This window comes from Corella eumyota, chromosome 6 (assembly GCF_963082875.1).
Source record: "Corella eumyota chromosome 6, kaCorEumy4.1, whole genome shotgun sequence".
NCBI lineage: Eukaryota > Metazoa > Chordata > Ascidiacea > Phlebobranchia > Corellidae > Corella > Corella eumyota.
The window spans coordinates 4,448,020-4,472,909 of NC_137495.1; the positions used below are offsets into that span (position 1 = coordinate 4,448,020).

The 24,890-nt window shown below is 30.9% G+C and overlaps 7 protein-coding genes and 1 pseudogene across 9 annotated transcripts; 5 read left to right on the forward strand and 3 right to left on the reverse strand.

Annotated features, from left to right (window-relative positions):
* Positions 1 to 704: 704 nt before the first annotated feature.
* Positions 705 to 3,867, forward strand: LOC145755690 (alkylglycerol monooxygenase-like). Its single transcript, XM_082571941.1, has 10 exons — positions 705 to 854; positions 998 to 1,125; positions 1,304 to 1,458; positions 1,615 to 1,718; positions 1,807 to 1,918; positions 1,990 to 2,106; positions 2,273 to 2,358; positions 2,429 to 2,563; positions 2,694 to 2,893; positions 3,861 to 3,867. The coding sequence occupies exons 1-10, from the start codon at positions 705 to 707 to the stop codon at positions 3,865 to 3,867; spliced, it is 1,194 nt and encodes a 397-aa protein (XP_082428067.1).
* On the forward strand, positions 3,609 to 5,016 carry LOC145754913 (optic atrophy 3 protein homolog). The gene is made up of 3 exons (XM_082571081.1): positions 3,609 to 3,700; positions 3,861 to 4,020; positions 4,247 to 5,016. The coding sequence occupies exons 2-3, from the start codon at positions 3,882 to 3,884 to the stop codon at positions 4,687 to 4,689; spliced, it is 582 nt and encodes a 193-aa protein (XP_082427207.1). The 5' UTR covers positions 3,609 to 3,700; positions 3,861 to 3,881; the 3' UTR covers positions 4,690 to 5,016.
* Positions 4,740 to 7,893, reverse strand: LOC145754912 (centrosomal protein CCDC61-like). Of its 2 annotated transcripts, none has more exons than XM_082571080.1 (11): positions 7,668 to 7,893; positions 7,515 to 7,597; positions 7,199 to 7,365; positions 6,840 to 6,992; positions 6,643 to 6,736; positions 6,442 to 6,558; positions 6,286 to 6,368; positions 5,956 to 6,198; positions 5,693 to 5,800; positions 5,432 to 5,626; positions 4,740 to 5,331 (listed from the first exon to the last, which is right to left on the reverse strand). In XM_082571080.1, exons 1-11 carry the CDS (start codon positions 7,819 to 7,821, stop codon positions 5,166 to 5,168), a joined length of 1,563 nt encoding a protein of 520 aa, XP_082427206.1. In that variant the 5' UTR covers positions 7,822 to 7,893; the 3' UTR covers positions 4,740 to 5,165. The 2 variants fall into 2 exon arrangements, with proteins under 2 accessions (XP_082427206.1, XP_082427205.1); XM_082571079.1 differs by having other exon boundaries at positions 4,740 to 5,334.
* A 392-nt stretch (positions 7,894 to 8,285) lies between these two features.
* On the forward strand, positions 8,286 to 10,774 carry LOC145755691 (uncharacterized). The gene is made up of 6 exons (XM_082571942.1): positions 8,286 to 8,473; positions 8,700 to 8,849; positions 8,892 to 9,161; positions 9,243 to 9,487; positions 9,671 to 10,012; positions 10,098 to 10,774. Exons 1-6 carry the CDS (start codon positions 8,286 to 8,288, stop codon positions 10,772 to 10,774), a joined length of 1,872 nt encoding a protein of 623 aa, XP_082428068.1.
* A 1,052-nt stretch (positions 10,775 to 11,826) lies between these two features.
* Positions 11,827 to 19,066, forward strand: LOC145755163 (uncharacterized). Its single transcript, XM_082571386.1, has 6 exons — positions 11,827 to 11,938; positions 12,081 to 12,298; positions 12,422 to 12,880; positions 17,118 to 17,362; positions 17,529 to 17,876; positions 18,022 to 19,066. Exons 2-6 carry the CDS (start codon positions 12,111 to 12,113, stop codon positions 18,570 to 18,572), a joined length of 1,791 nt encoding a protein of 596 aa, XP_082427512.1. The 5' UTR covers positions 11,827 to 11,938; positions 12,081 to 12,110; the 3' UTR covers positions 18,573 to 19,066.
* Positions 15,910 to 16,896, reverse strand: LOC145755207 (uncharacterized; annotated as a pseudogene).
* An 807-nt stretch (positions 19,067 to 19,873) lies between the features above and the next one.
* LOC145754834 (uncharacterized) lies at positions 19,874 to 23,658 on the forward strand. Its single transcript, XM_082570969.1, has 5 exons — positions 19,874 to 20,305; positions 21,301 to 21,759; positions 21,817 to 22,061; positions 22,237 to 22,584; positions 22,722 to 23,658. Exons 1-5 carry the CDS (start codon positions 20,118 to 20,120, stop codon positions 23,267 to 23,269), a joined length of 1,788 nt encoding a protein of 595 aa, XP_082427095.1. The 5' UTR covers positions 19,874 to 20,117; the 3' UTR covers positions 23,270 to 23,658.
* LOC145754836 (uncharacterized) lies at positions 23,449 to 24,852 on the reverse strand. Of its 2 annotated transcripts, none has more exons than XM_082570971.1 (2): positions 24,641 to 24,852; positions 23,449 to 24,548 (listed from the first exon to the last, which is right to left on the reverse strand). In XM_082570971.1, the coding sequence occupies exons 1-2, from the start codon at positions 24,728 to 24,730 to the stop codon at positions 23,991 to 23,993; spliced, it is 648 nt and encodes a 215-aa protein (XP_082427097.1). In that variant the 5' UTR covers positions 24,731 to 24,852; the 3' UTR covers positions 23,449 to 23,990. The 2 variants fall into 2 exon arrangements, with proteins under 2 accessions (XP_082427097.1, XP_082427096.1); XM_082570970.1 differs by having other exon boundaries at positions 23,449 to 24,265; positions 24,350 to 24,852.
* Between the last annotated feature and the right edge of the window lie 38 nt (positions 24,853 to 24,890).

The window sequence follows — 24,890 nt, forward strand, 5'->3', positions numbered from 1 at the left end:
AACAATAAAGCATTGTTGAATAGAAAAGTTATGGCTTGTTTTGTATAAACAAAATAGTTTTTTTTTCACTTTATTTTTATTATACTTTCTTACTGCATTTTGTACAATATAATTAAACAAAACTAAAGAAAATAACATAACCTGTGTTTAAAAACCACATTGACATACACTTTTTCCTGTGTTTAAGCGAGAGATGTTTATTTTGTAGCCAAAAAAAGCCATTACTTAGTTAAAATATTCTTTTTCTCAGTCTTATAACAAAACAGGATGCATAGTCAATAAAATAGAACATGATATTGGTAAGATAGCTGATCCATTTCACCAAAATTGGTGTTATTATTTAATGTTTTCTAAACATATTTACCATAAGTAATATCACATTGTCTGTACCCATAAGAAAAAATATGCAATAAAAATTAAAGGGGACCTCGATTAGCACTTAGTTATTACTATGATAGTTTTATCGATACAAAAATTGCAACCTTGACAGTTTTGTAAACATTTTGATGGTTAATTTTTAACTAGTTTCTCTTCAAGTAAATAACCAGCTGACTGTAGTTCAGTATAGTTTGTCAATATTACATTATTTTTTGCAGCTTGACTCTTTCTAAACAATTGATATTAAAAAAAAAGTAATTAAAATATCTATGCAGATCTAGATAAGGCTAATTATTTTTAAAGCAAAAGCTAACTAAAAATTAGAAATGCAAAACATCTCGCAAGAATATCCAAGGCCTCATTCAAGTGCTCATGTACCTGGAATTTTTGAATCATATCGAAGCATGTTTTATCTCATGCTACCAAGCGAATCAAAATTCGATGATATATCAAAAGTTCCTAACTACGTTGTTGCAGTAAGTATTTATAATTTGTGAATAGCATTACATTTCAAGCTAACGTTTTAAATAAGAATCTGCTAAAAAAATGAATTATGCATATAATTTATTACTATCTGTAAAAGTTGAATAAAATCAATGCCAATGTTTAAACTTTTTAGGCTTCTGGCTCTTTTATTACTTTAATTTTGCTTGAAATGTTAGTTGCTCACTTTAAAGGAAAACGAAAAGTAAGAATTAACGATGGAATTGCAAGCTTTTCTGCAGGAATATTTTCTAGACTTATACTGTAATTCTTTTTTAATTTTGATTTTTTATAAGTTAACATTAATTAAATTTTCCATACTGAAAAAATAATGAATGGTAATTAAATTTCTTAAGTACATAATCATAAAACGATTACATTTGACTTTTAACAAAAGCTTTTTTAAAGGATTCCAAATACTTACAAACAAACATTGTAACAGATTAACAAGTCAACGGTCTATGGATATAGTCATTTACATATATGTATATGAAAACTGGAGATTAGTTGATTTACCCTGGGACTCAAACTGGACTTGGTTTATTTCACTGATAATTGTTGATTTCCTGTTTTATTGGTTTCATCGGGCTGTTCATGGTATGTATATTAAACATAAACAAAAGATATAGAAACAATTGTATTAATTAAGGCTTATACTAGTAGCGGCTACCTATAACAATACACTAAAAAGCTGTTTATGTATAACAAACAACTATAAAATAACGAAGCATTGTAATTTTTTGTTTTGAATAGAGGTTAACATTTTATGGGCCGGACACCAGACTCATCATAGTTCAGAGGAATACAACCTGAGCACAGCTACAAGGCAATCAGTCTTTCAGGGATATGTCCTTATGGTAAAAATCTTAAGATTTAAAAACAGTTAACAATTCATCTAAATATATATCTTAACTGTATACTAAAGTTGATTTTATCGTTTTTCAGTTTGTATATTTGCCTAATGCTTTGTTCATACCACCTTCAATGCATCTAGTTCATGTTAATTTTAACCTATTGTTTCAATTCTGGATTCATACTGAACTAGTTGACAACATAGGCAAGTTAATTTATAAACCTTATCTAAAAAATGTTATCAGTCCAATATAAATCTTAATTTATTTGTGTTAGGACCATTCGAATATATTTTTAACACACCAAGTCACCACAGAGTTCACCATGGAAGGAATCCCTATTGTATCGATAAGAATTACGGCGGCACTCTAATTATTTGGGATCGATTATTTGGTAGTATATACTAAAATCAACAACACTTAACAGTTAAAACTTATAGGATTAATTACAAATAATAAAATATATTTAATTATTGTAACAGCACAAGTCATGCTATTAGAACAGTTGTTAAAATTAAAAATTTACCCAAAGAAAATCATAACAAAATCCTTATGTCTAGGCACTTTTGCAGCAGAAAAGAAGGGAGAGAAAGTTTCCTATGGCTTAGTTCACAATGTTCATTCATTTAATCCGGTTTATATTCAAGTAAACAAGATACTTTTTTGTTATAATTTAAATTATAAATCTGCATGTTAATTGTTATGTTTTTATCTAGACTGGCAACCTTATTAGTGTTATGAAAAAGGTTTGGAACACAGAAGGAATAAAACACAAGCTTTGTGTTTTGTTTAATGGACCTGGCTGGAGCCCAGGAAAACCAAGACTTGGAGAATTTGAAGACATACCCAAAGTTTGTTGATCATATTTCAATTTTTATAATATATAACATGTACGCTGGGTTTTCAGAGTTACATTTAAAAATTTAGCTATGAAGGATTATTGAATTCGACAATTAACACAAAAAAGTTATATTTTTACAGATACAATGGCCAGTTAAAGTGTACAATCCCTACATTCCTTCATGGCTAGCAATTTACTCGTTTATCCAATACCTATCTGTTATACCGCTCTATGAAAAGACCATGTTTCTTCGCTATAACTTACCTGGTTTAGTTATCGTCTTTGATGTATGCTTTTGCGGCATAACACTCTACTCACTAAGTCAACTGTTTGACAAAAAGTAAGTTTTGTTAAAGACAACTACATAACTAGAATTATTTTCAAAAAACTAAAATAAGTAGCAGAGTAACTATTAAGTTTATGTAGGTCCTATGCCAAATGGTTCGAAGTATCTCGATGCTGTGTTTTTCTGGTGCTGACGTTTTACTTTCAATACAAAATGGAAAAAAGGCACGAATTCGCTTCTTCAACTGGTTCTGTGTATATCTTTATTTTTTCTACTTCCTTGCTTACTTGGTGCTGGCAAACTGTGTTTGATCCTGACTGTTTAAAAACTAAAACTGATTAATTGTAAACTATAAAAATTGTATATAACCTACATGCAAGTGAATTTATAAATAGATTTAACATTATCATGCAACTAAATAGTAACTTTATTCAAAAACTAGAACATTTGACTTTGCTAATAACAGAATAACGTAAAAATATTAACAGATCAGGAACAGCCACAGCCAGACAGTCTAGGCAGTTTGAGTGTTTATTTCTTTAATAGTAAGATAAAAAAAAGCATTGAAACTTACCGTTTTTAATCTTGTGACAAGGCTAGCTTTAATCCAAACAAAAAATGGTCGTAGTATTCTATTCTTGTAATAACAAAACAATAAAAATATAAACACGTGCGTTTACCAAAAAAAATCCCTAATCTGAGACAATGAGCAGTTGTTATGACAAGTATGAACGTCACATTTCGGCGTACAGTGCCCCTCGATGAATGAGAAATAGTAGACATTGCATCACTTGCGTTAATTTCAAATGTTTATGTCACTTTGTATTGTGTATATACCTGTCACGCTAGTCAATAACAAAGGTTATTAATGTTTTAGGCGTTAGCCATACTGTATTTGTTATTCTATACCTAAATTTTGTAAGGTAGCCTTCTTATTTAAGCTATACACTCGCTAACTTAAATGGCGTACTTTTAAGTAGCTTAAAAACGCGTAATAACATCCGTTTTATTGTATTTTTAGGTATTAGTACAACATAGAAAAATGGTCGTTGGTATTCCATTAGCAAAAATAGTTCCACTAGCTTTTAAAATTGTTACTAAACCAATGGTGGACACTTTAAAAAGAAGTGTAACAAAAAGTCCATTCTGGAAAGATAGAGTGTTTCTTCCATTAGCTCGAAGTAAGTTATATTTACTGTTGTGTTTAAATCATATGATATTGCCTTCTTTATACACCTTAATAGTGACTATTTTGAATATTAAATCAGTGTACAATCCTCAGTTTATAATTTAACAAAATGACCTTAGTTAAATATAATTTTGCTGAACTAATAAAATTGAAAATCAAAGTTTTTAAAATTCAAAATAACTTTTTACCTTGCTATTAACGATTTACTTTTACCTTAGATTACAACAAAATGTCAGTGAGGGCAAGATTATGGACCCAAGGAATAACTCGCAATAAAGAACAAGTCGAAAGATCAGCTCGTTTAAGTGACAGTGCCGCTCTCGAACTAGGTGCAGAAATTATGGCAAATTCATTAACTTTTGCAATTGGTATCGTCGCAATAGGTATGCAACAACACATGTCTAATAAAGCCGACAAAAAAAAAGAACTTAAAGAAATGCAAGAAGCCGAACAATTGGAACTGACTGTTATTGAATTAAGAAAAAAATCTTTAGACCTGGGTTTGACTGTTGAGAGGTTGGACGCTCAAATACGAGAAATGAATAGAACTATGATGTCAATGAAAGCTTATAATTATGCATCAAAACAAACAAATTCTAATCCTAAAAAAACAAGTACTGTTACTCTAACTGTTAACGATAAAAAATCAATAAAAACTTAGTATTTTTATGAGTTTTTGATTGAAATAATTATTTTTGATGATTACTCTTTTTGTACGCACTTTATAAAATAAATATATTTAATTTTGTGTAATTGTAACTAACTTACTAGAAAAACGCAGCACATGTATAAAAATTTCTCTAAATTTATGTTAAAATCAGTAGACTACATGTATATATATAATATAAAAAATAGAGTAAAATATTTAACTATACACCACAGCACAATTTGGCGATAAAAACAGGTTAAAAAATTTAATGAACCTTTCACAGGGCACTCACAAAAGCCCTAAATATAGTTATAATAACACTAAAAAGACCATAAAAATATGAACATCCTGTCTTAAATTTTATTACAGAAATTTAAAAATTTAAGGTAATAGTTAGTTTTTTTGTGGTCATGGTATTTTTTGGTCAAAAATAAAACCTGCTATTTTTAAATCACAGTTATAATAATATTTTAAAGAGTAAACTTGTTCTACTTGATGTCTTGCATGTATTTTTGTAAAGCTTCAAGCCTAGCGTCGATCTCATCAATATCTGTATCGTTTGTAACAGTTCGCTTGCGAGTTTTATTTCTTTCAAGTACTGGAGTACTAGATAGTCTTCTGTCGGAAGAATATTTTGGACTCTTTCTCCACACCCTACTAAAAATTGCATAAAATCATAGAGGTGTAAAAAACTGTTAAAATATTAGAGTTGTAGAAAATAACAAAACAAAAGTTAATTGGTCTTTCAGTTCACCTGTTACTTTTGACTCTAGTCATTGAGCCATTATCCGAAGAATTCCGACTTTCTAACGAACTATTTCGTCTTCTTAACCCAACGTTATATCTTTCTCTTGAGTTTGAAAAACGATTTTGATCAGTAACTCGTTTTCGTGGTCTGCCTCGATTCTCGTTCGATTTGGGAATAAAACCAGAGGAAGTTCTACGTTTTCTAAAAAAAAAAGATTCTTAAAATCTCTAGAATTAGCAAAGTTCAGTAAGCTTAAACAGTACTTACAATCTTTCTTGTGATTCTTGGAGTTTTCTTTTCCTCTCCTCATTGTACAAAGTTGGATTAAATCTTGTGCCTCTGTTTGGAGTTGGGGTTCTACTTTTATATCCACCTCTGCAACAAGAAAATATTTTGGATAAATCTTTTAGACACATTTAACAAAAAATTAAACTGCAACAATTACAAAAAATGCACCACTTTTTACATATACACAAAACATAATATTTCAAGTCAACTGCAATATATAACCTAAAGATTATCTAGTTTACCCAGTAGGATAATTCCTTTTGTCTCTCGATAACGATCGATTTCTGTTTTGAACAGAAGGTTTACACTCTTGTGATCTGGATCTTGATCGTTGATAAAATGATCCAGAGTTTGATCCTCTTGATAAGGATCGCTGGTGACCGGTATTAGGTCGTGTCCGACTACTTGACCGTTGGATGTTGCCACGGTAACTGCTGTTGTGTGTGGACATTGAAGACTGGCGACCGCTGGTAATCGGTGTCCTACTGTTGTAAAATTAAGGTTTTTAGATTAGATTAAAATTAAATAGTTAACCTAAAAACTGGTACAAAATTTATTTATTTTAATATTACCTTCTTTTATAAATAGCCAGTTCGTTAGTTAAACTTTTTACACGTACTTGCAAGGTTCTTTCTGTTGAGGATAATTCCCTTAACTGTAAAACAAGACCTTAAATTTAAATTTTTTTAGATATATTTTTAAAATAATTTATTGAATTGCTAATGCACCTCGATTGTTAATCTTTTTACTTCGGCCGATTTTTTAGCAAGCTGCTTTTGAAATTTTGTTTTTTCTTTCATCATTTCCATTTCAAGGTTTTGCACAACTTTTTTAAGAATCGTAACCTAAATACGAGAATTAAATGAAATAAGTTTACCTTGCTGTTATAAAGTAACAAGGAAATACAGTAAATGAAAACATGAGCTCACCTCTTTTGAAATTGAATGCTTGTTTCTGCTTTCATTTTTAAGTTGGTCATATGCATTTTCTAACTTTATTTTTTCTTGCAGTAATTCATCAAACCTAATAACAGAATACATATTGCAACAATATTTAACTATTAAATTAATATTTAAAGACCCATTTTACAATTTAAAAAATGAGAACTTCTATATGCAACACTCACTCAGACTTTAGTCTTTCAAAATCACTGTTTCCATAATTTTTAGTTTTTGATTGTTTTAATCTTATAATTTCTTCGTTGAGTTGTTGAACGAGGTTTTGTAAGTGTACTGGATCTGGTTTTCCTTGGAAAGGCAAAGGCAACGGATAATGAATTCTGCAGAATAATTAAAGATTGTATCAAGAATTACAAACTGAATTGTAATAAACTATTTATATATAGGCTATAGCTTCCAAAAACATGGAGCTTTCATAAATAATAGATTTTTCCAATATTTATTAAAATTAACTACATTTATCGATATTTTATTTAGAAAATGAACATAGTACTAGCAAATTTTTTATAGCACTTTTAATTTTTACCTGTCAAATTCCACTGAATAAACTAGAATAAGATATCTCTTGTTTTCCTGTTGTTTAGTTGCACGAGCTTTGTTATTTAATCGATTTCCAGCACCACCAGCTTTTCTGTTTCTCAACAATTCCAAATCACCAAAAGTTAAAAGATCAAGCAACACAGAATCAGAAGACTAAAAATGTTATGTTTAATTAAAAACAAAAATCAGTGTTTTATTAAAAATTTTATATATATAAATGTTTTAAAAAGTATATACTCAAACAATTAAATAACTAACATGTGATTTATTAAGTCAGGCAGTATATAAACTAATTGTTCTACCTTTTCTAAAGCACTTTCCAGCATAGAAACAAAAACGTCAAATTGCTTAAAGTTTCCTGTTTTGTGAGTTAAATCTTCAATGTCTAAACATATTTTATAAGTTTATTACACACAGAAATAAATCACAACATAAATATATTAAATAAAACTTACAAGCTGAGTCGAAATTGCCTTTCCATTGATCTCCTGTTATTTTATCTTGGACATCGACGCTCAAACAAGTTGCATTTTTTAGGGTTTTTATCGTAATTAAATATTCGATTCCTCGAAATACATACTCCCCCTTAGCACTATAGTCATTATCCATTATGCTTGAAGTCTAGATTTTTATTTTGTTAACCTTTTTGCTCAATAAAATCTAAAAACCATTCACGGTTTGTCAAATTACCTAAACTTTTATTTTTATTTACAAAATGTTAAATAAACCGCCGCGATGTGTTATGTTGCCAAAAATATTTAAAAAAATGTTTTATATTTTTTAAATAAGGTAAACAAAAAACATCTTAAAATCTGATCTTAAAATTGTAATCCTTTATATTTTTTAAATAATTTGTAATTTTATTTAAAAAAAACGCTTCACATAGAAAAAAAGGTAAGTTGCAAAAAAGAAAGGCTAACGTAACAAAAGTTTTTGTGTTCGCGCAAGACTACTTAATCCTAAAACAAATTCAAGTTATTCCTTTGACTAAACAAATTTAGAACAGCTAGAACAGTTTCAATATATACACTTCTTTTAAATTTATAAGTGTTAAGGTCTTCAAGTTCAAAATCATGTTAGCTTATCTTCCATTGCCGATTGAAGCCAGGCAGTTAACAACGAGTAATGACAAGAAAGATTATTTGGGGTGTGGTAGTTTTGGTCGAGTAAGAGTTTGCTACCATCCAACTTATAACAAAGTGGCTGTGAAGTGTTTTTACGTTTCTGGATCACAAGAATTCCAACAAAATGAAATTAGAAAGTAAAGTATTAAAGCTTCTTACAAAACGTGTTATCTGGCATTACATATAATTATAAAATACCTGCTATTATAAAAAAAAACAAGTGCTAACAGATTAATACATTTTGTAAATTACTGTGTGTTACCTGACATTTATTTGTGTAAAAAAATATAAGTGTTTATTTTATTTATTAATTATAAAAGTCTGTACAAAACATTTACATTACTTATATTATCTGCTTTACAGAATTGAAAGAGAAGCGCAGATATTGTCTCGAGTAGTGCACCCAAATATCGCCAAATTGTACGGCATAACTCAATGGTACAACAACGTCGGTATAGTAATGGAATATGTTGGAGGTGGAGAGCTAAACAACCATATATTCAACGCTGAATTGCAAATAAGCTTTCTAAGGCGATTAGATTAGTGCTCTCAAATATCCGAAGCACTTGCATATCTACACAATTACAGTAGATCGAAAAAGTACATTCATGGCGACCTTAAGCCACAGAATATTCTTATAACTAAAAACTTTACAGCAAAGCTTATTGATTTTGGAGGAACCAACATTAAAAGGGTTACTGGAGCTTCTAACTTTTCCACGTTCGATCCAGAGTTAATAGCACAACAAACTCTATGGTATACATCACCTGAGCGCCTTGCACTTCCACTTGCACAGGACCCAATTCCAGCCAACGATGTATACAGGTATAAGCTACCATATTATTGTTTCAGGTTGGTTTAAAAAAATAGTTAAAATTTAAATATAATCAAGATATTTTTTTTAAGTTTTGGAATATGTCTGTACGAAATTGTAACACGACTCCCGGGATATGGTGCTCGTTTGCCAAGAGCTGAAGAACAAGTTATGTTAAATGAAATTAAATTGGGCAAACGACGCCCTTGTCTTATCAAATTTGATGAATTTTACAAACAACAAAACCAGCACGGCAAAGAAATTTTGGTCATTGTACGAGATATAATGGTTAAATGTTGGGACAATGATTTATCTAAACGACCCGACATAAGATCAGGTAACAACAAATAATCAAAAGTACTTCGAAAGTAACTTGACACTTGCTTATAGCTTAGAGTAGTGAAATATTTTTTGTTACAGCGCTCTGTAAATTTATAATTAATACAGAATAAATACAAAAATACTTGTACTGTCCCACACATTAACAACAGAAACGATCAGCTTTTCAATTTTATTTTAGTTCATCAAATGTTGACTAGACATTTTAACGCAGTTGTACACCTTACTCCGGGCTACAACGATGAGGTAAAAACGCTTTCTATAAACTCGAAACCAAAACCTTCTTTGAGGGAAGAGGATAGAGTCTCCTTAAATCAATTTTATTTTCCCTTTGAAATTGCCATACAACAGCCAAGGTACCAACAGCCGCGTCAAAATCGTAACAGAAGATTAAGCAACCATAAAAACGTTTCACGTAAATGGGCCAAATGGTCATTTGGTTGTATCTTGACAGTCCTTGCCGTAATTTTAGCCATTTACGCAGGCAAACACGATTCTTCTAAAAAGCCATTGTCGGCCATAGGTAATGCAAATGTACTTTACTATGTAACGAAATTTATTTTCAACTATATCTATAAAAACTTTATTTAAAATATTTTTTGTTTAAGAAAAAAAACTTACTGTAATAGAAGACAATATACAACAGTGTAGCGATTATTTGATGGCGGGAAAAATAGACGAAGCTCAAGAATTTGCAACAAATTTACTTACAGTCGATACTTCTATTATAGAAACAAATCACTTCCATGCACTGCTAATGTTATCAGCATCGTTTACGGAGAATCACCGATTTGAAATGGGTATTTATTTATTGAAAAAATTAATACCCTACTCAACAAAAAGGAGCCATGAAATGACAATGGAACTTGTTTCAATTTTTGAGGGTCAGTTATTTATGAGAGACTGGCCACTTTCTATATTAATAGATCATGCAATGCCCTTTTTAAACAACTTAAAAGAAAATGTAAATCAAAACAAACAGCAATATAACAGCAATAAATATTTAAAATCAGTAACTTTATTACTTCAAATACTTGATTTACAATTACCAATTCATAAAATTGTTGATAATTACGAAATGGAGGTTAAAACGTATTTGGAGATATGTGATTTATTAAAACGCAACTTAGATATGCCGGGACACAAATCGTTCTTATTAGAAACTTATAAAATGATTGTCGATACATGTCATTTACATGGTGATCTTGAAATGGAAAATAAATACAAGGAAAATATTAAAGCATTTACAATATTAAACCCTAACCTAAATCCAAATTACGAGTGATATGGTTATTATTCTTGGCCCAAAAAAATACATCGGTAAATACGAAACAGCGAGGAATCGCGCTATAAAATTTCGTGCACTGTTTATGTGTTTTAACTGCGTGATATTTTATAAATTACAATTAAAACGTCTATATGAAACATTGTTAAAAATTTATTTAGACTGTGTTTCATGTGTTCTTTTTTTTCAATACTTTGTAATTTGTGACCGTTAACCTTTTTTGCATTGTATAACGTGATTTCGTTTTTATTTTGTAGCGTAGATTAGTCAGTATATCTTGCTGTGTTTTCTATTACAATATAATGTTTTAATAAAGATATTATCTAAGCATAATACAATTTTTTACTTACTCAAAGTGTGTTTTAATATTTTATATTGTTTATAATTGAATCACACCTTACTAAATTCTTTGTTTTGCGTAGTATAAATTACCTGCATTATATTTTCGAGCTGCAAATACAGAAGATATAAAAAAATACAATATTTTTTTTTGTATAAAAAATAATTTAAACAAAGACATGTTTACCAAAGCTTATGGCAACAAAACGTTGTCGAGGAACGTTTCATTGTCAACTTGTCTTTGTTCGTCGTTTACTTGTTATTGCGCGCAATGTTATGTAGTAACCTAACCTTGTACAACATAAAAAATGAAAAATGGAAGCTAAAATGAAAGGCACTACAAGAAAACAAACAAAACACAACTTCTTTTTAACAAAACTAAAATCTTGTTACGTAATTAGGCGATGTCCGTAAATACTTTATTCAGCTTTACAAAAGTCCGTCCATTAAAGTTTACCGCCATACAATTAACAGATTGCTGCGTAAGTATAAATTTACCACAACATATATTTTTACTAACAAAATATAAAATAAGAAGACTCTTTGTATTGTCAAAATACCCACGTAAGCAACCACAAAACTTATATTTCGTTTTTTTGAGCGTTGCTTTTCTAAAGTGAATGCACTCCTCTTTTTAGAAAGGAAAATAAAAGAAAAAAAGGAAATGGGTTTAGGTTTAAAGCGCACATTCAGGTTTGTATGGTTACCAATCCGCAACAATAGAGCTGTATAGGCACAGTGTATAAAAGAAACCTGTTATGTTTAAAGCCAATAATATAGAGATAGTTATTACAAATTCAAGATAGAAAGAAACTAAAAACACAAGTATAGTAGTAGATTTTATAAACTAAATATACCTAATACATATAGTAATCTAATGTTATACCTAATACATATATTAACCTAACAAAATATTTTTTTTCACCAAACAAATTAGATAAACTTAACTTCTAAAATATTTATTTAGAAACCTAATTGTCCGAGAGCATATAAAATCATGCTAGCTAATCTTCCGTTACCAATCGAAGCCAGGCAATTAACAACAAGTTATGACAAGAAAGATTATTTGGGGTGTGGTAGTTTTGGTCGAGTAAGAGTTTGCTACCATCCAACTTATAACAAAGTGGCTGTGAAATGTTTTAACATTTCTGGAACTGATCATTTTCAACGAGAAGAGTTTGAAAAGTAAAATAAAAAACTTGCACTAGTTTTGCAATTCTGCTAAAAATATATTTTTAACAAAGTTTTTAAAAATTTACTCGGCTATTTTTAAAGTTAATATTTAATTAACGTGTAGATTTTTTACAGAATTGAGAGAGAAGCCCAGATGTTATTGCGAGCGGTGCATCCCAACATCGCCAAATTATACGGAATGACTCGATGGTCTAGTAATGTTGGTATGGTAATAGAGTTTGTTGAAGGCGGTAACTTACATGACCATATATTTAATCTTAATTTAGAAATCACCTTTCTAATGCGATTAGATTGGTGTTCTCAAATATCTTTGGCCCTTGCATATTTACACAATTACAGTACATCTAAAATGTGCATTCATGGCGACCTTAAGCCACAGAATATTTTAATTACTAAAGAGCTTGTAATCAAGATTATTGATTTTGGTGGAGCAAATATTAAAAAAGTAACAGGTGCTGTTATTACTTCGTCGTTTGATCCTAAATTAATAGAACACCACACACTATGGTACACAGCACCGGAACGGCTGGAATCTTTAAAAAAGGACCCAATCCCAGCTAACGACGTATACAGGTATAAAAGGTTATATTTTTATTTAAACTGTTACTACTTTGTTAATAATCATAATATCTTGATTATTATTATTCTTGTAAGTTTATTTGTAGTAGCCACGAGGTTTTTAGAATCACAACTAATAAAGTATAACGTTAAGGAAAATGCATTATGGGAACAAAGACAATGCATGCGTTATGACGTTAATATAAACACTTTAATCAACGTCTCTCTTTTTTTAGCAAAACAAAATAAATAAGTTAAAATCAAATATTACATGTTTTATATAAAGTACACTAAACTTAGCAAATATCAGTTTAAGAGTTAAGTCATACGTTTTGACAATTAGAATGAAATTAAATAAGAAGCAAACGTACGAAACCGTAATACATATATATACATAACAATAACACACAATAATACAATTAATATCTTACATAATCGTTCAAATATCGGGGTGTTTTATGAGATCTACGGAGTCCGGCATTAACAACATTACTGTAACGAACATTATTAGGTGTTGTTTGTCCACATTTCGAAGGGTGCTGAACGTTTTGAAGGGTGCTGAAAATATACACGTTGGTTTTGTCTTAGATCAGCCATATCTCTTGCACTTTTGTCATATGTATTTTTCACTTGTTTTTGTCGCATTTTCTTTTTTTTTTTTAAATTCATGTTAGCAGAGCTGGTTTTAAACATGGGTATTACTGATCTTGTTGCTCTACCAAACATTATTTCTGCAGGACTTGTGTATCCTGTCTTGGCGTATTTCGCATTTCAAGAAGTCCAAGAAATTGATCGCGGTTGTCACGCTACGATTTCTTGATAAGATTTTTAATCGCTTTTAAACCGACTTCTGCCTTGCCGTTACATTGCTGATGTAACATGGTTTATTCCTCATTCTTTAGATAACTCATTAAACTCGTGTGAAGTAAATTGTCGACCACAATCTAAAACAACACATTTCGGAATACCATATCTTGCAAAATGTCTCTTTAGGCAAATTATTACCTGAGAACTCGTCATTGTAGTTAGTAAATCAACTTCAATAAAATTTGACAAATAATCACCAGTGATTAAGTAGGTACGATTTTCGTATTCACATAAGTCTATTCCAACTTTTTCACATGGTAGTGTACCTTCACTATGTTGTTGAAGCGATTCTTTCTGATTTTTTGACTTCAGTTCTTGGGAAATATCACAAGACTCAGCAATTTGTTTTACTTCTTGCGACATACCCAACCAAAATATAGCAGAACGTGCTCTACGCATCATGCTATCATAACCAAGATGTGCGCTATGCAATCTATTTCTCATATCAGGACGAAGTGATCTTGTTATAAAGATTCTTTTTCCTTTTAAAATAATTCCATCTTGATGACTCAGCGTGTCGCGAATACAATAATATGGCTTTACTAGCATCGAAAGTTCACATCTGTTATCTGGCCAGCCATTTTTTATTACCTTTAGAAGGTGTTGCGCTTCATTATCATGTATCATAGCTTGCTTTATTTCTTGACATCTTGTGTCAGGCATTTCACTAAATACATCTATGTTCATTATTCTTACGTCATCAGTCTCTCTTATGACGTACGCTCGACTAAGAGTGTCGGCTATCACCAATTCTTTACCTGGTATGTATTGAAATACAACATCGTATCGATATAAACGCATCATTAACGCTTGCAATCGCTTCGGTGCTTGACTAAGAGGTTTTCGTAATATTGTCTCCAGCGGTTTATGGTCATTCTGTACATATACGAGTCTGCCTAATGTATATTGATCAAATCTTTCCAAACCGAAGAGTCTCTTTTTCAGCTAGAGTCTCTTTTTCTATTTGAGCCCAGTTACGCTCTGACGACGTCAACGCACGAAACACATACTCGATCGGTTTTCCATCTCGGAGTAACACTGCACCTAAACCATCTTTACTGCTATCCACTTGGATATCTACTTTTTTACTTTGGTCAAAGTAGGCTAAAAGTGGCGTCGAAGAAACTTTTTCTTTAATTTCACAAACTTTTTCTTCTTGTTCTGCATCCCACTTCAATTCAACGTCTTTCCGAACTAATGTTCGAATAGGTTCAAGATCCATCGATAAATTTGGCATGAATCTCGCCAAGTACTAGATCATACCACAAAATTATCGAACACCATTCACGTCAGTACTGCGAGGCATCTTTAATATTGCTTTCACCTTTAAGCTATCCGCTTTTATACCATTGGCTGTTATACGGTGAGCCATAAAAGTTATTTCGGTACTTTTAACGACTGCTTTGTTTTCATTTAGCTTTATATTTCGTTCTTGAAAACGATTTTTCAGGTTTTTTAGATTTATTTCATGATTAGGTTCAGCTTGCTCATCTGTCGAACCACACCCAACAACAACAATGTCATCGGCTACACAAATTACACCTTCTAAGTCTATTAAGGCATGAACTAGCCGTTTTTGAAAAAATTCGCTACTTACTTTTAAACCAAAGGGCAACCTTTTCCAGCGAAATCTACCAAAAGGCGTAATCATTGTCGTTAATTTACTGGCGTCTTCATCAAGTTTTACGTGCCAGTAAGCTTGCTTAACGTCGAGTTTACTAAATATTTTTGCCTTGTTTAGGCTAGGTAGAACATCGTCGATAGTCGATAGTTTAAAATGTCCTCTTTTGAGTGCAACATTAAGTGGTTGAGGATCTTTGCATATCCGCAAACTACCATTTGATTTCTTGAAGACTGCCATTTCAATCACCCATTCTGTAGGTTGTTCCACTGGTTCCAAAATTCCTTTAGCAACCATTAAATCGATTTCTTGTTTTACATTATCCTGTAAAGCAAAAGGAATTTTTCGGCATGGAAGTGCTCTCGGAGAAACATCACGATCTACAGTTAAACTAGTCATTCCTAAATCACCAAGTTCTGTATCTTCAGTTATATTTGCAATAAAGTTTTTGTCATTTACCGTTATGAGATTCATTGTTGTGATAGATTCCAGTCCCATTAGACAATTGAGATCATTCTCCACTACACAAAATTTAATCTTGTAGATTTTATTATTTTTAATCTAGTACAGCTTCACCAATAGGATGAAATACCGTTTTACTTCACATCACTAACTTCTCAGCATTAAAATCTACTTGTTTTTTTTTTCACATACCTCTGACAAATCGTATTCACGTCAAATGCGCTATCGATTTGAAATTTCACTGTACAACCGTTTACTTTAAACTTTGCCATAAGCTTTTTTTCTTGGTCTGCATGTACTTGTTGCAACCACTGTTTTTTGGTTTTCATTGGTTGTTTAGGTTCAGCTGCGGCTACGTTTCTCGCTGCTTTAAGAGAGTGTATCTTTTTCTTAATCAAGTAATTTCTTCCCAGACACCTTAAACAAGTTTTGCCCCGTTTTTAATCATTTTTTCGTTTATTTCTTTTAGGGTCTTTTTCCGATAGTTAACACTAGATTTTGCTTCAATTCTATTTACAAGCTGAGACTCAGATTTCATGCTACCAGACGACAATTCGTTTGCTCGTTTTACAGACAACTCACTTGCACGACAAATCTGTACGGTTTTCGTTAAATTTAAGTCTACTTCGCGAAGTAATAATTCTTGCAGTTTCCCAGTGACTGTAAATACAATTTTATCTCTTATCATTCTGTCTTTATCTTAAAAATTGCATGCTTCTGATTTTGTACGCAATTCATTTAGAAAGGTATCAAAAGGTCCTTGGTAAGCCACATTCCAAAAGCGATATGTTTGTACCACCACATTCTGTCTAGATGTACAATAGTTTTCTATGGCCTTTAACATTGTATTAGGATCATCTTGATCTTCAGGATCGTCAAATTGAAAATGTTTAGCAATGTCAATTACTTGAGGTCCCGCACAATGTAGAATTATAGCCGCGCGTATCTTTTTATCAGTTGTTGAAGCTCCACTTGCCAGCATGTAAACATCTAACTGCTGTCGCCAATTTCTAAAAGCTTCCGACAAATTACTATCATTAACATTTAATATAAGCGGTAATCGAAAATTAGCTTCTGCCATCTTCTTAAATTCGAATCCGTTTACCTGCTACCATGTTAATAATCATAATATCTTGATTATTATTATTCTTGTAAGTTTATTTGTAGTAGCCACGAGGTTTTTAGAACCCCAACTAATAAAGTATAACGTTAGGGAAAGTGCATTACGGGAACAAAGACAATGCATGCGTTATGACGTTAATATAAACACTTTAATCAACATACTTCAATAACTTTTTTTAGTTTTGGAATTTGTCTGTACGAAATTGTAACTCGAAGATCAGCGTTTGGTTCCCGATTCTTACCAGCTGAAGAAGAAGTTCTAATAAAAGAAATCAAATCCGGTAAACTACGTCCTTGTCTTTTAACTTTGGAAGAAATGAAAAAACAACAAACAAAAACTGACCAAGAAATTATTGTTTTTATTCGAGAGGTGATGACGCAATGCTGGGTTCAAGATATAACAAAACGACCCGACATAAGATCAGGTAACAACATTTGGTTAATTGTATTGACAGTAAATTTTACGAACAAGAATAAACTTACTTAATAGTAGGTCTAATTTAAACATTTTTCTGCCATTGTTAAAGATTTTATAAATATTAATTCTTTACAGTAGTGACAACTGTTAAAAATACAAAATCTTGCTTTCAGTGCACACAACACTTACTCGTCGTTTCGACCAATTAAAGCACTTTAGTCCTACTTACTATGACGACATTATATACTTCGAGGAAAATATCACAACAGAACCTTCTTCAAAAGAGGAAGAAAGATTATCATTAGATTTGTTCCACTGCCCATATGAGAATTTAGATAACGACGTTATTGAACGAGAGCTAAATAAACGTCAAATACGACAAAATCTTCTTTTTAAAAGTGGTACCCATAATAGAAACCAGTTAACCTGGTTGTTGGTGGGGAGTAGTATTCTCGTTTGCCTCATTGCTATTGCCATTCTTAAGTACCATGATATTTTGAAAAAACAGTTATCCTTAAAATGTAATAACAATTGAAGTTTAACAATATTTATTAAGTGTATATATCAATTAAAAAGCTAATTAAATAGCCAGCATATACTTGTCTAAGATTCAACTTTACATTAAATTTTAACCTATTCAAATTTTTTGTTTTTTTTTAATTGCAGACGCATTGAACATGTTTGATACAAGAACCAAATTGTGCAATGATTATTTAAACAACGGTAAGGTGAACCTTGCTATAAACCTAGCAAATTCCGTGTTAGAAATCGATTTTACCGAACTTGAATCCAAACATTATGATTCACTTATTTCTTTATCACGAACATTTTTTGACCACAATCAAATCGAAATGTGCAAAGAAATACTAAGACGAATAATTTCTTTAAAAGCAAAAGAACCGTTTTCTTTATGTGTCAAACTAATTATTCCGTTAACTAAGCCACCATTCGAAAAAGAAGAGTTTGCCCTGCACTTACTAAACGACTTATTAAATGCCGCAGTGGAGCATCCTGAATATACTGGCGGGGGCTTTTCCAATTGCATTAAAGGGATTGTGGCTAACATGTTGCAAATGCATATTAACCGTAAGGACAATAAAAAGACTTTTAAATTTTGTTCATTGATAATTGATAAATTTAAACACGACAAACTATTGGATATCACCTTTGTCACTGAAACATTCGAGAAATTAAAAAAAAAATTTGAAATAAATTAAAAAAAATTAAAAAAAAATTTAAAAAGAAATTAAAAAAAATTTTGAAATATTTTACCTAAAAGCCATGCAAAACATTATGTAAACTACCATTTTTAATTTAAAAAAATGTAATACTCTTGCATTTAAACTAGTTTGAACATTTTAACAATGTACACTTTACTGTTCAGATTTGTGTGTGTTCAACTGATAATTGTCATGGTATTTGTTTTATTTAACATATGTTTGGGTAACTTAGCTTTGCTTTTAAATGTATACATATTTCAATTTGTAATTAACTGAAAAATTTAATTAAGGTTTTAGTGTTGTTCTATTTTTTTATATAAACTAACTAACAACTGGTTATTTAAGTTCAATGAAAAAAAGGGTTTATCTTAATCAGTTGTTAAGCGACAATTTTACATTCACCTCAAAATATATTTATTTAATAAAAAAAACGCTGAAAATGACTTAGGTATGTTTAAAGTAGAAATGTAACACTAGAATAAAAGTAAAAAAGGCAGGTTGAGTTTATATAAAACGTACCATGAGTAAAATCTTCTTGTGTGTTTTTAATGCCTTAATTTAAATGTTCATGTATAACTGTTTTTTGCCTTGTTGTTAGATTTAGAAGATTTATTGATTTTACTACTAATAAAACTTTTCATTTTTATTCAGTTTAAACATTCAACTTTGAAATAAAGCATCAGAAACAGGTAACGGTAAAAGCGTTACAGTATGGTTAAAAGAAATGTAACAATGGATTAAAAGTAAAAAAAACAAGTTTCATTACCCAAACGTACCATGTACGGATTCAAACATATGACCCGGTTGAACAATAGGGCTTCCAAAGTTTTCTTGCGCAAGAGCGCTTTATGTGGCGAAGTCAATACCTTATATAGCAACAAACATGTAAAAGAAACAACAACAGGTACAGAATAGATGAAAATAAATCCAGTAATAATCCAAGTTCATTGTAAACATCTACTTTTTGCATTAGAAAAATACAAACATTGATAAAGTGATATTCGTAAATACCCAAAAATCTGCTTATTTTTAGGCGCCATACACAAATGATTTTAACTTTATGTTTTTCGTTCTGTAAATTTTAATTTTTTTAAATAAGCAGAGTAAGTAAATTTTTCCACAGCAATTAAAAGACTCTTTGCGTTGTGAAAATACTTACGTAAGCAACCACGAAACTTTTTTCATTTATTTAAGCGTGACTTTTCAGGTGTGAATGCGCCCCTCTTTTTAGAAAGGAGAATAAAAAAAATAAAAAGTGGGTTTAGGTTTAAAGAGCAAATTTAAGGTTGCATGGTTACTAATGCGCAATAATATAATTATATAGGCACAATGTGTAAAAGAAATCTTTTATATTTAAAGCAAAGAATATAGATATAGTTATTACAAATTCGAGAAAGAAAGAAACTAAAAACACAAATATAGAAGTGAATTTTATTAATATTAACCAAACAAAATCATTTTTTATACCAAACAAATTACATAAACTTAATCTATAAAATATTTATTCAGAAACCTAATTGTCAGAAAGCATAAGTTTAAATCATGCTAGCTAGACATCCGTTACCTATCGAAGCAAGGCAATTAACAACAAGTTATTATACAAAAGATTATTTGGGATGTGGAAGTTTTGGCAGAGTAAGAGTTTGCTTCCATCCTACATATGGAAAAGTAGCTGTAAAGTGCTTTGAGATTTCTGGGACTAAAAAATCAATAAAAAATCAATCCAAAAGGTAAAAATTAGTACAAACACAACAAACATTAATATGGCAACTGTAGAGTATAAGAGTAACACCTTGCTTTACTTTATAGTAATAATAAAACTGAGCCTAACTCAACTCTACTTATGCAGCCCTTGGTGATTGGCAATTGAGTAAGGCTACTTTTAGAGGTAAAATGCAAGATAGACTTAAAATGCGTAAACGAGAATATCTAATGGACGCTGAATCTTTGGCACAAGAAAGGAATTTAAAACCGATCACAAGTTACTTTATTAGGCTAATCTTCTAATCACAATTCAAGTTACGTTAAGGTTCACGTCAAGCAACAATTAGATAACGTTTAATTACGATTGATCACGTTTGATTACGATTTTTAAAGTGTGTATCTGTAACTTTATTCAAATAGAAAATAGTGGTTAATATAAAGAAACTAAATAGTAAAATAAACTATGCAAAATTCAAAGGTACTAACATAAACTACTTAAATTGCGCAACTAAACACATACAGTAAGTGTACACATAACACTAACATAACATACTGGTATCACATAAAGAACTAAAGCTCTACGGTTTAGACATAACTAAAATATAGGTATTAATACGAAAAAAGAAAATTTAAAGATAAATAAAACAGAGGAAAAAAGGGGAAAGGGCGATTTAAACAAAGAACGAAAATTTCCCAAGTGAAAATCCTACTGAGTTCACGCATTAAATTGTATGTCCAGTCTAGAACCACTGACAAGTAATAATGAAAACAATAGAAATAATCAGGCGTAAAGCCGCTCAGAAATTAAAAGCAACAGCGCCGCGCTGAGTAGGATGTAGCGACGCCGTGCCTCGCAATACACAAAATAAAACACAAAAACAACGTAAGAAAAATAGGTTATTGTCTATAACAGCAACTCTGATTGCATATTTAAAACATGTTATTAAATTGACTTTTAAAGAATTTACATTGAAAGTTTAAAAACATTTACTATTTTTATTAATTAATGCATTTTTAACAGCATTTTTAGAGAAGCTCAGATATTGTCAAGAGTCGTTTATCCCAACATCGCAAAATTATACGGTAGAACTCAATGGTCCAACAATATCGGTATAGTAATGGAATATGTTGGAGGTGGCGAGTTAAACGATCATCTCTTCAACGAAGATTTAGAAATAACCTATTTAAGGCGATTAGATTGGTGCTCTCAAATATCTGCAGCACTTGCATATCTACACAATTACAGTAAATCAAAACGGTTTATTCACGGCGATCTTAAGCCGCAAAACATTCTAATTACTAAAGATCTTATGATCAAAATAATTGATTTCGGTGGAGCAAATATTAAACAAGTTACAGGTGCTGTTAATACTTCTTCGTTTGATCCCAATTTAATAGAACATCACACATTGTGGTATACATCACCTGAACGCCTGGAAACATTAGGAAACGAACCAATTCCAGCTAACGACGTATACAGGTATTAAAGTTTGTATTTTTATTTAAAAATGATATAACTTGCAATTTTTTTTTAAAGCTTTGGAATTTGTTTGTACGAAATTGTAACTCGAAGATCAGCGTTTGGTGCCCGATTATTACCAGCTGAAGAAGAAGTTCTAATAAAAGAAATTAAGTCCGGTAAACGACGTCCTTGTCTTTTAACTTTGGAAGAAATTAAACAACAACAAACACACGATGACCTTACAATTATTGATTCTATAAAAGAAGTAATGACACAATGCTGGGATCAAGATATAACAAAGCGGCCGGACATAAGATCAGGTGACAACAATTGGTTTGTTACTACGAAACAAAGAATGTATTGTACAACAGTATTCTTTATTGCCTAACACAATAAACTGACGCCAATGGTTTAAAGTTTTGTCTTGGCTTATCCTTTTCGACAAAATAAAAAAAAACGCTAATCGCTTTAAATTAATGCATTTTTTATTTTTAGTACACGCAACACTTACCCGATGTTTTGACGAAATGAATCATTTTTGCCCCACTTACTATGATGACATCATACAGTTTAAAGAAATTAGTAAACGTGAACCTTCTTCAGTTGAAGAAGAAAGATTGTCATTAGATCTGTTCCACTGTCCTTATGAAAATTTAGATAACGATGTCATAAAACGAGAATTAAATAAACGTCGCATACGACAAAATCATCTTTTTGACAGCGGTACTCATATTTGCGACCGTTTATCCCAGTCGTGGTTGAATGGTATTCTTTTCGTTTGCCTCATTGCTATTGCCATTCTTAAGTACCATGATATTTTGGAAAAACAGTTCCCCTTAAAATGTAATTACACAAGTTTTACAATAATTATTAAGTGTATATATCAAGCAAAAAGTTAATTAAATAGCCATTATATACTTGTCTTAGATTCAACTTTACATTAACTTTCAACCTATTTAAAAAAAATTTTTTAATCACAGACGCATTGAACATGTTTGATACAAGAATCAAATTGTGCAATGATTATTTAAACAACGGTGAGATTGACACTGCTATAAGACTAGCAAATTCCGTGTTAAAAATTGATTTTACCGAACTTGAATCCAAACATTATGATTCACTTATTTCTTTATCACGAACATTTTTTGACCACAATCAAATCGAAATGTGCAAAGAAATACTTAGACAAATAATTTCTTTAAAAGCAAAAGAACCGTTTTCTTTATGTGTCAAACTAATTATTCCGTTAACTAAGCCACCATTCGAAAAAGAAGAGTTTGCCCTGCACTTACTAAACGACTTATTAAATGCCGCAGTGGAGCATCCTGAATATACTGGCGGGGGCTTTTCCAATTGCATCAACGGGATCGTGGCTGTTATGTTGCAAATGCATATTAACCGTTATGACCATAAAAAGACTTTTAAATTTTGTTCATTGATAATTGATAAATTTAAACACGACAAACTATTGGATATCACCTTTGTCACTGAAACATTCGAGCAATTAAAAAAAATTTTTGAAATATAATTTCACTACAACCTATGTAAAATATTATGCAAACTACCATTTTTAAATTAAAAAAATGTGATACCCTTGCATTTAAACTAGTTCAAACATTTTACCAATGTACACTTTACTGTTTAGATTTTTGTGTGTTTAACTGATAATTATCATGCTTTTTGCTTTATTCAACTTATATTTGGGTAACCTCACCTTGCTTTTAAAATGTAAACATATTTTGATTTTTAAATATCTGCAAAAGTTAATTAAAGCTTCAGTGTTGTTCTATTTTTTTATATAAACGAACCAACAAATAGTTATTTAAGTTAAGTAGAAACCAAAATTTTTTTTTTTAATCATTCAAGCGACAATTTTACATTCACCTTAAAATATATTCATTTAATAAAAAAAAATTCGCTGATAAAGACTAAGGTATGGTTAAGGTAAGAATGTAACACTGGAATAAAAGTAAAAAAAGGCAAGTTCAGTTCATATAAAACGTACCCATGAGTAAAAGCTAAACTGATTTAAAAAAATCAAAAACTAATAATAGGTTGTGAAACTGCACATAAATGACTATAACAAAATATATCCAAACATTCATCGTGGGTCAATTATATAATCACGAAAAAAATTTGTAAAGTTCAGTTTTACCATATTATTAACGACCTATTGAAAATCCACATTCCCTTACAGAAATCTCTTATTCCATAAACTTAAAAAACAAGTTTTTTTTAATATGGTTAATTTACAAGATTGACGTACATGGGTTAATTTTATTTTCTTTCGATATTACAAGAGCACATGTTTCAAGTTTCTCTTCGCTTTTTCCTCCTACCTCCTCCTCGATCATCACTCCCGCTCCTCCCGATTGTGACGCAATAGATGTTGACTTCCGGTTGCTGTTGGAGGAGGCTGCGGACGCAAATGATGACGTAGAAGATGCAGTAAGACCTCGTGATGATCGCTTCCCGCTATGTGTGTCTCTGGCATCTCTTGGACGAGAGTAAGCAATAGCAAGAGCTGGTAACAAAACACAGGATAAATAACCCTGGACAAAACAATAATCCTGGAAGTTCATACACTCCATAGTATTTAAATTAAAACCTGGAATCCTGCCCAAGTGATAGACGTAAAAGGGAAGCCAGGTGATAAGATATGTTAACGGAATAAACGTAACCCAAAGCCCTGCAGCAATAAAGCGTTTTGCCATTGTGCTTGTGACCGACTTTGTTGCTGAACCTTGTCTTTTGTTTGTCACTATCTCGTTCTTGCGCAAGAGCACCTTATGCGGTGATGTCAATACCTTATATAACAACAAGCATGTAAGACAAACAACAAGAGGTACGGCATAAGTGAAAATAAATCCACCAATTATCCAAGTTTTGTACGAATCACCTTCAACTTCTTTGCATTCAGAAAATACAAACTTAAGAACTTCTTCGTCGCTATAACTGTCCACATACTCTTCATATAAACTAACATCATACACTATAATGGATATTAAAATATTTATTTTTTGGTTTTGCAAATAAAATTTTTTTTTAATAAACAGCATAAGTTGTTTAGAAATTTACCACAACATATATTTTCAATAGCAGAATATAAAATTAAACGTCTCTCTGTATTGTCAAAATACCCACGTAAG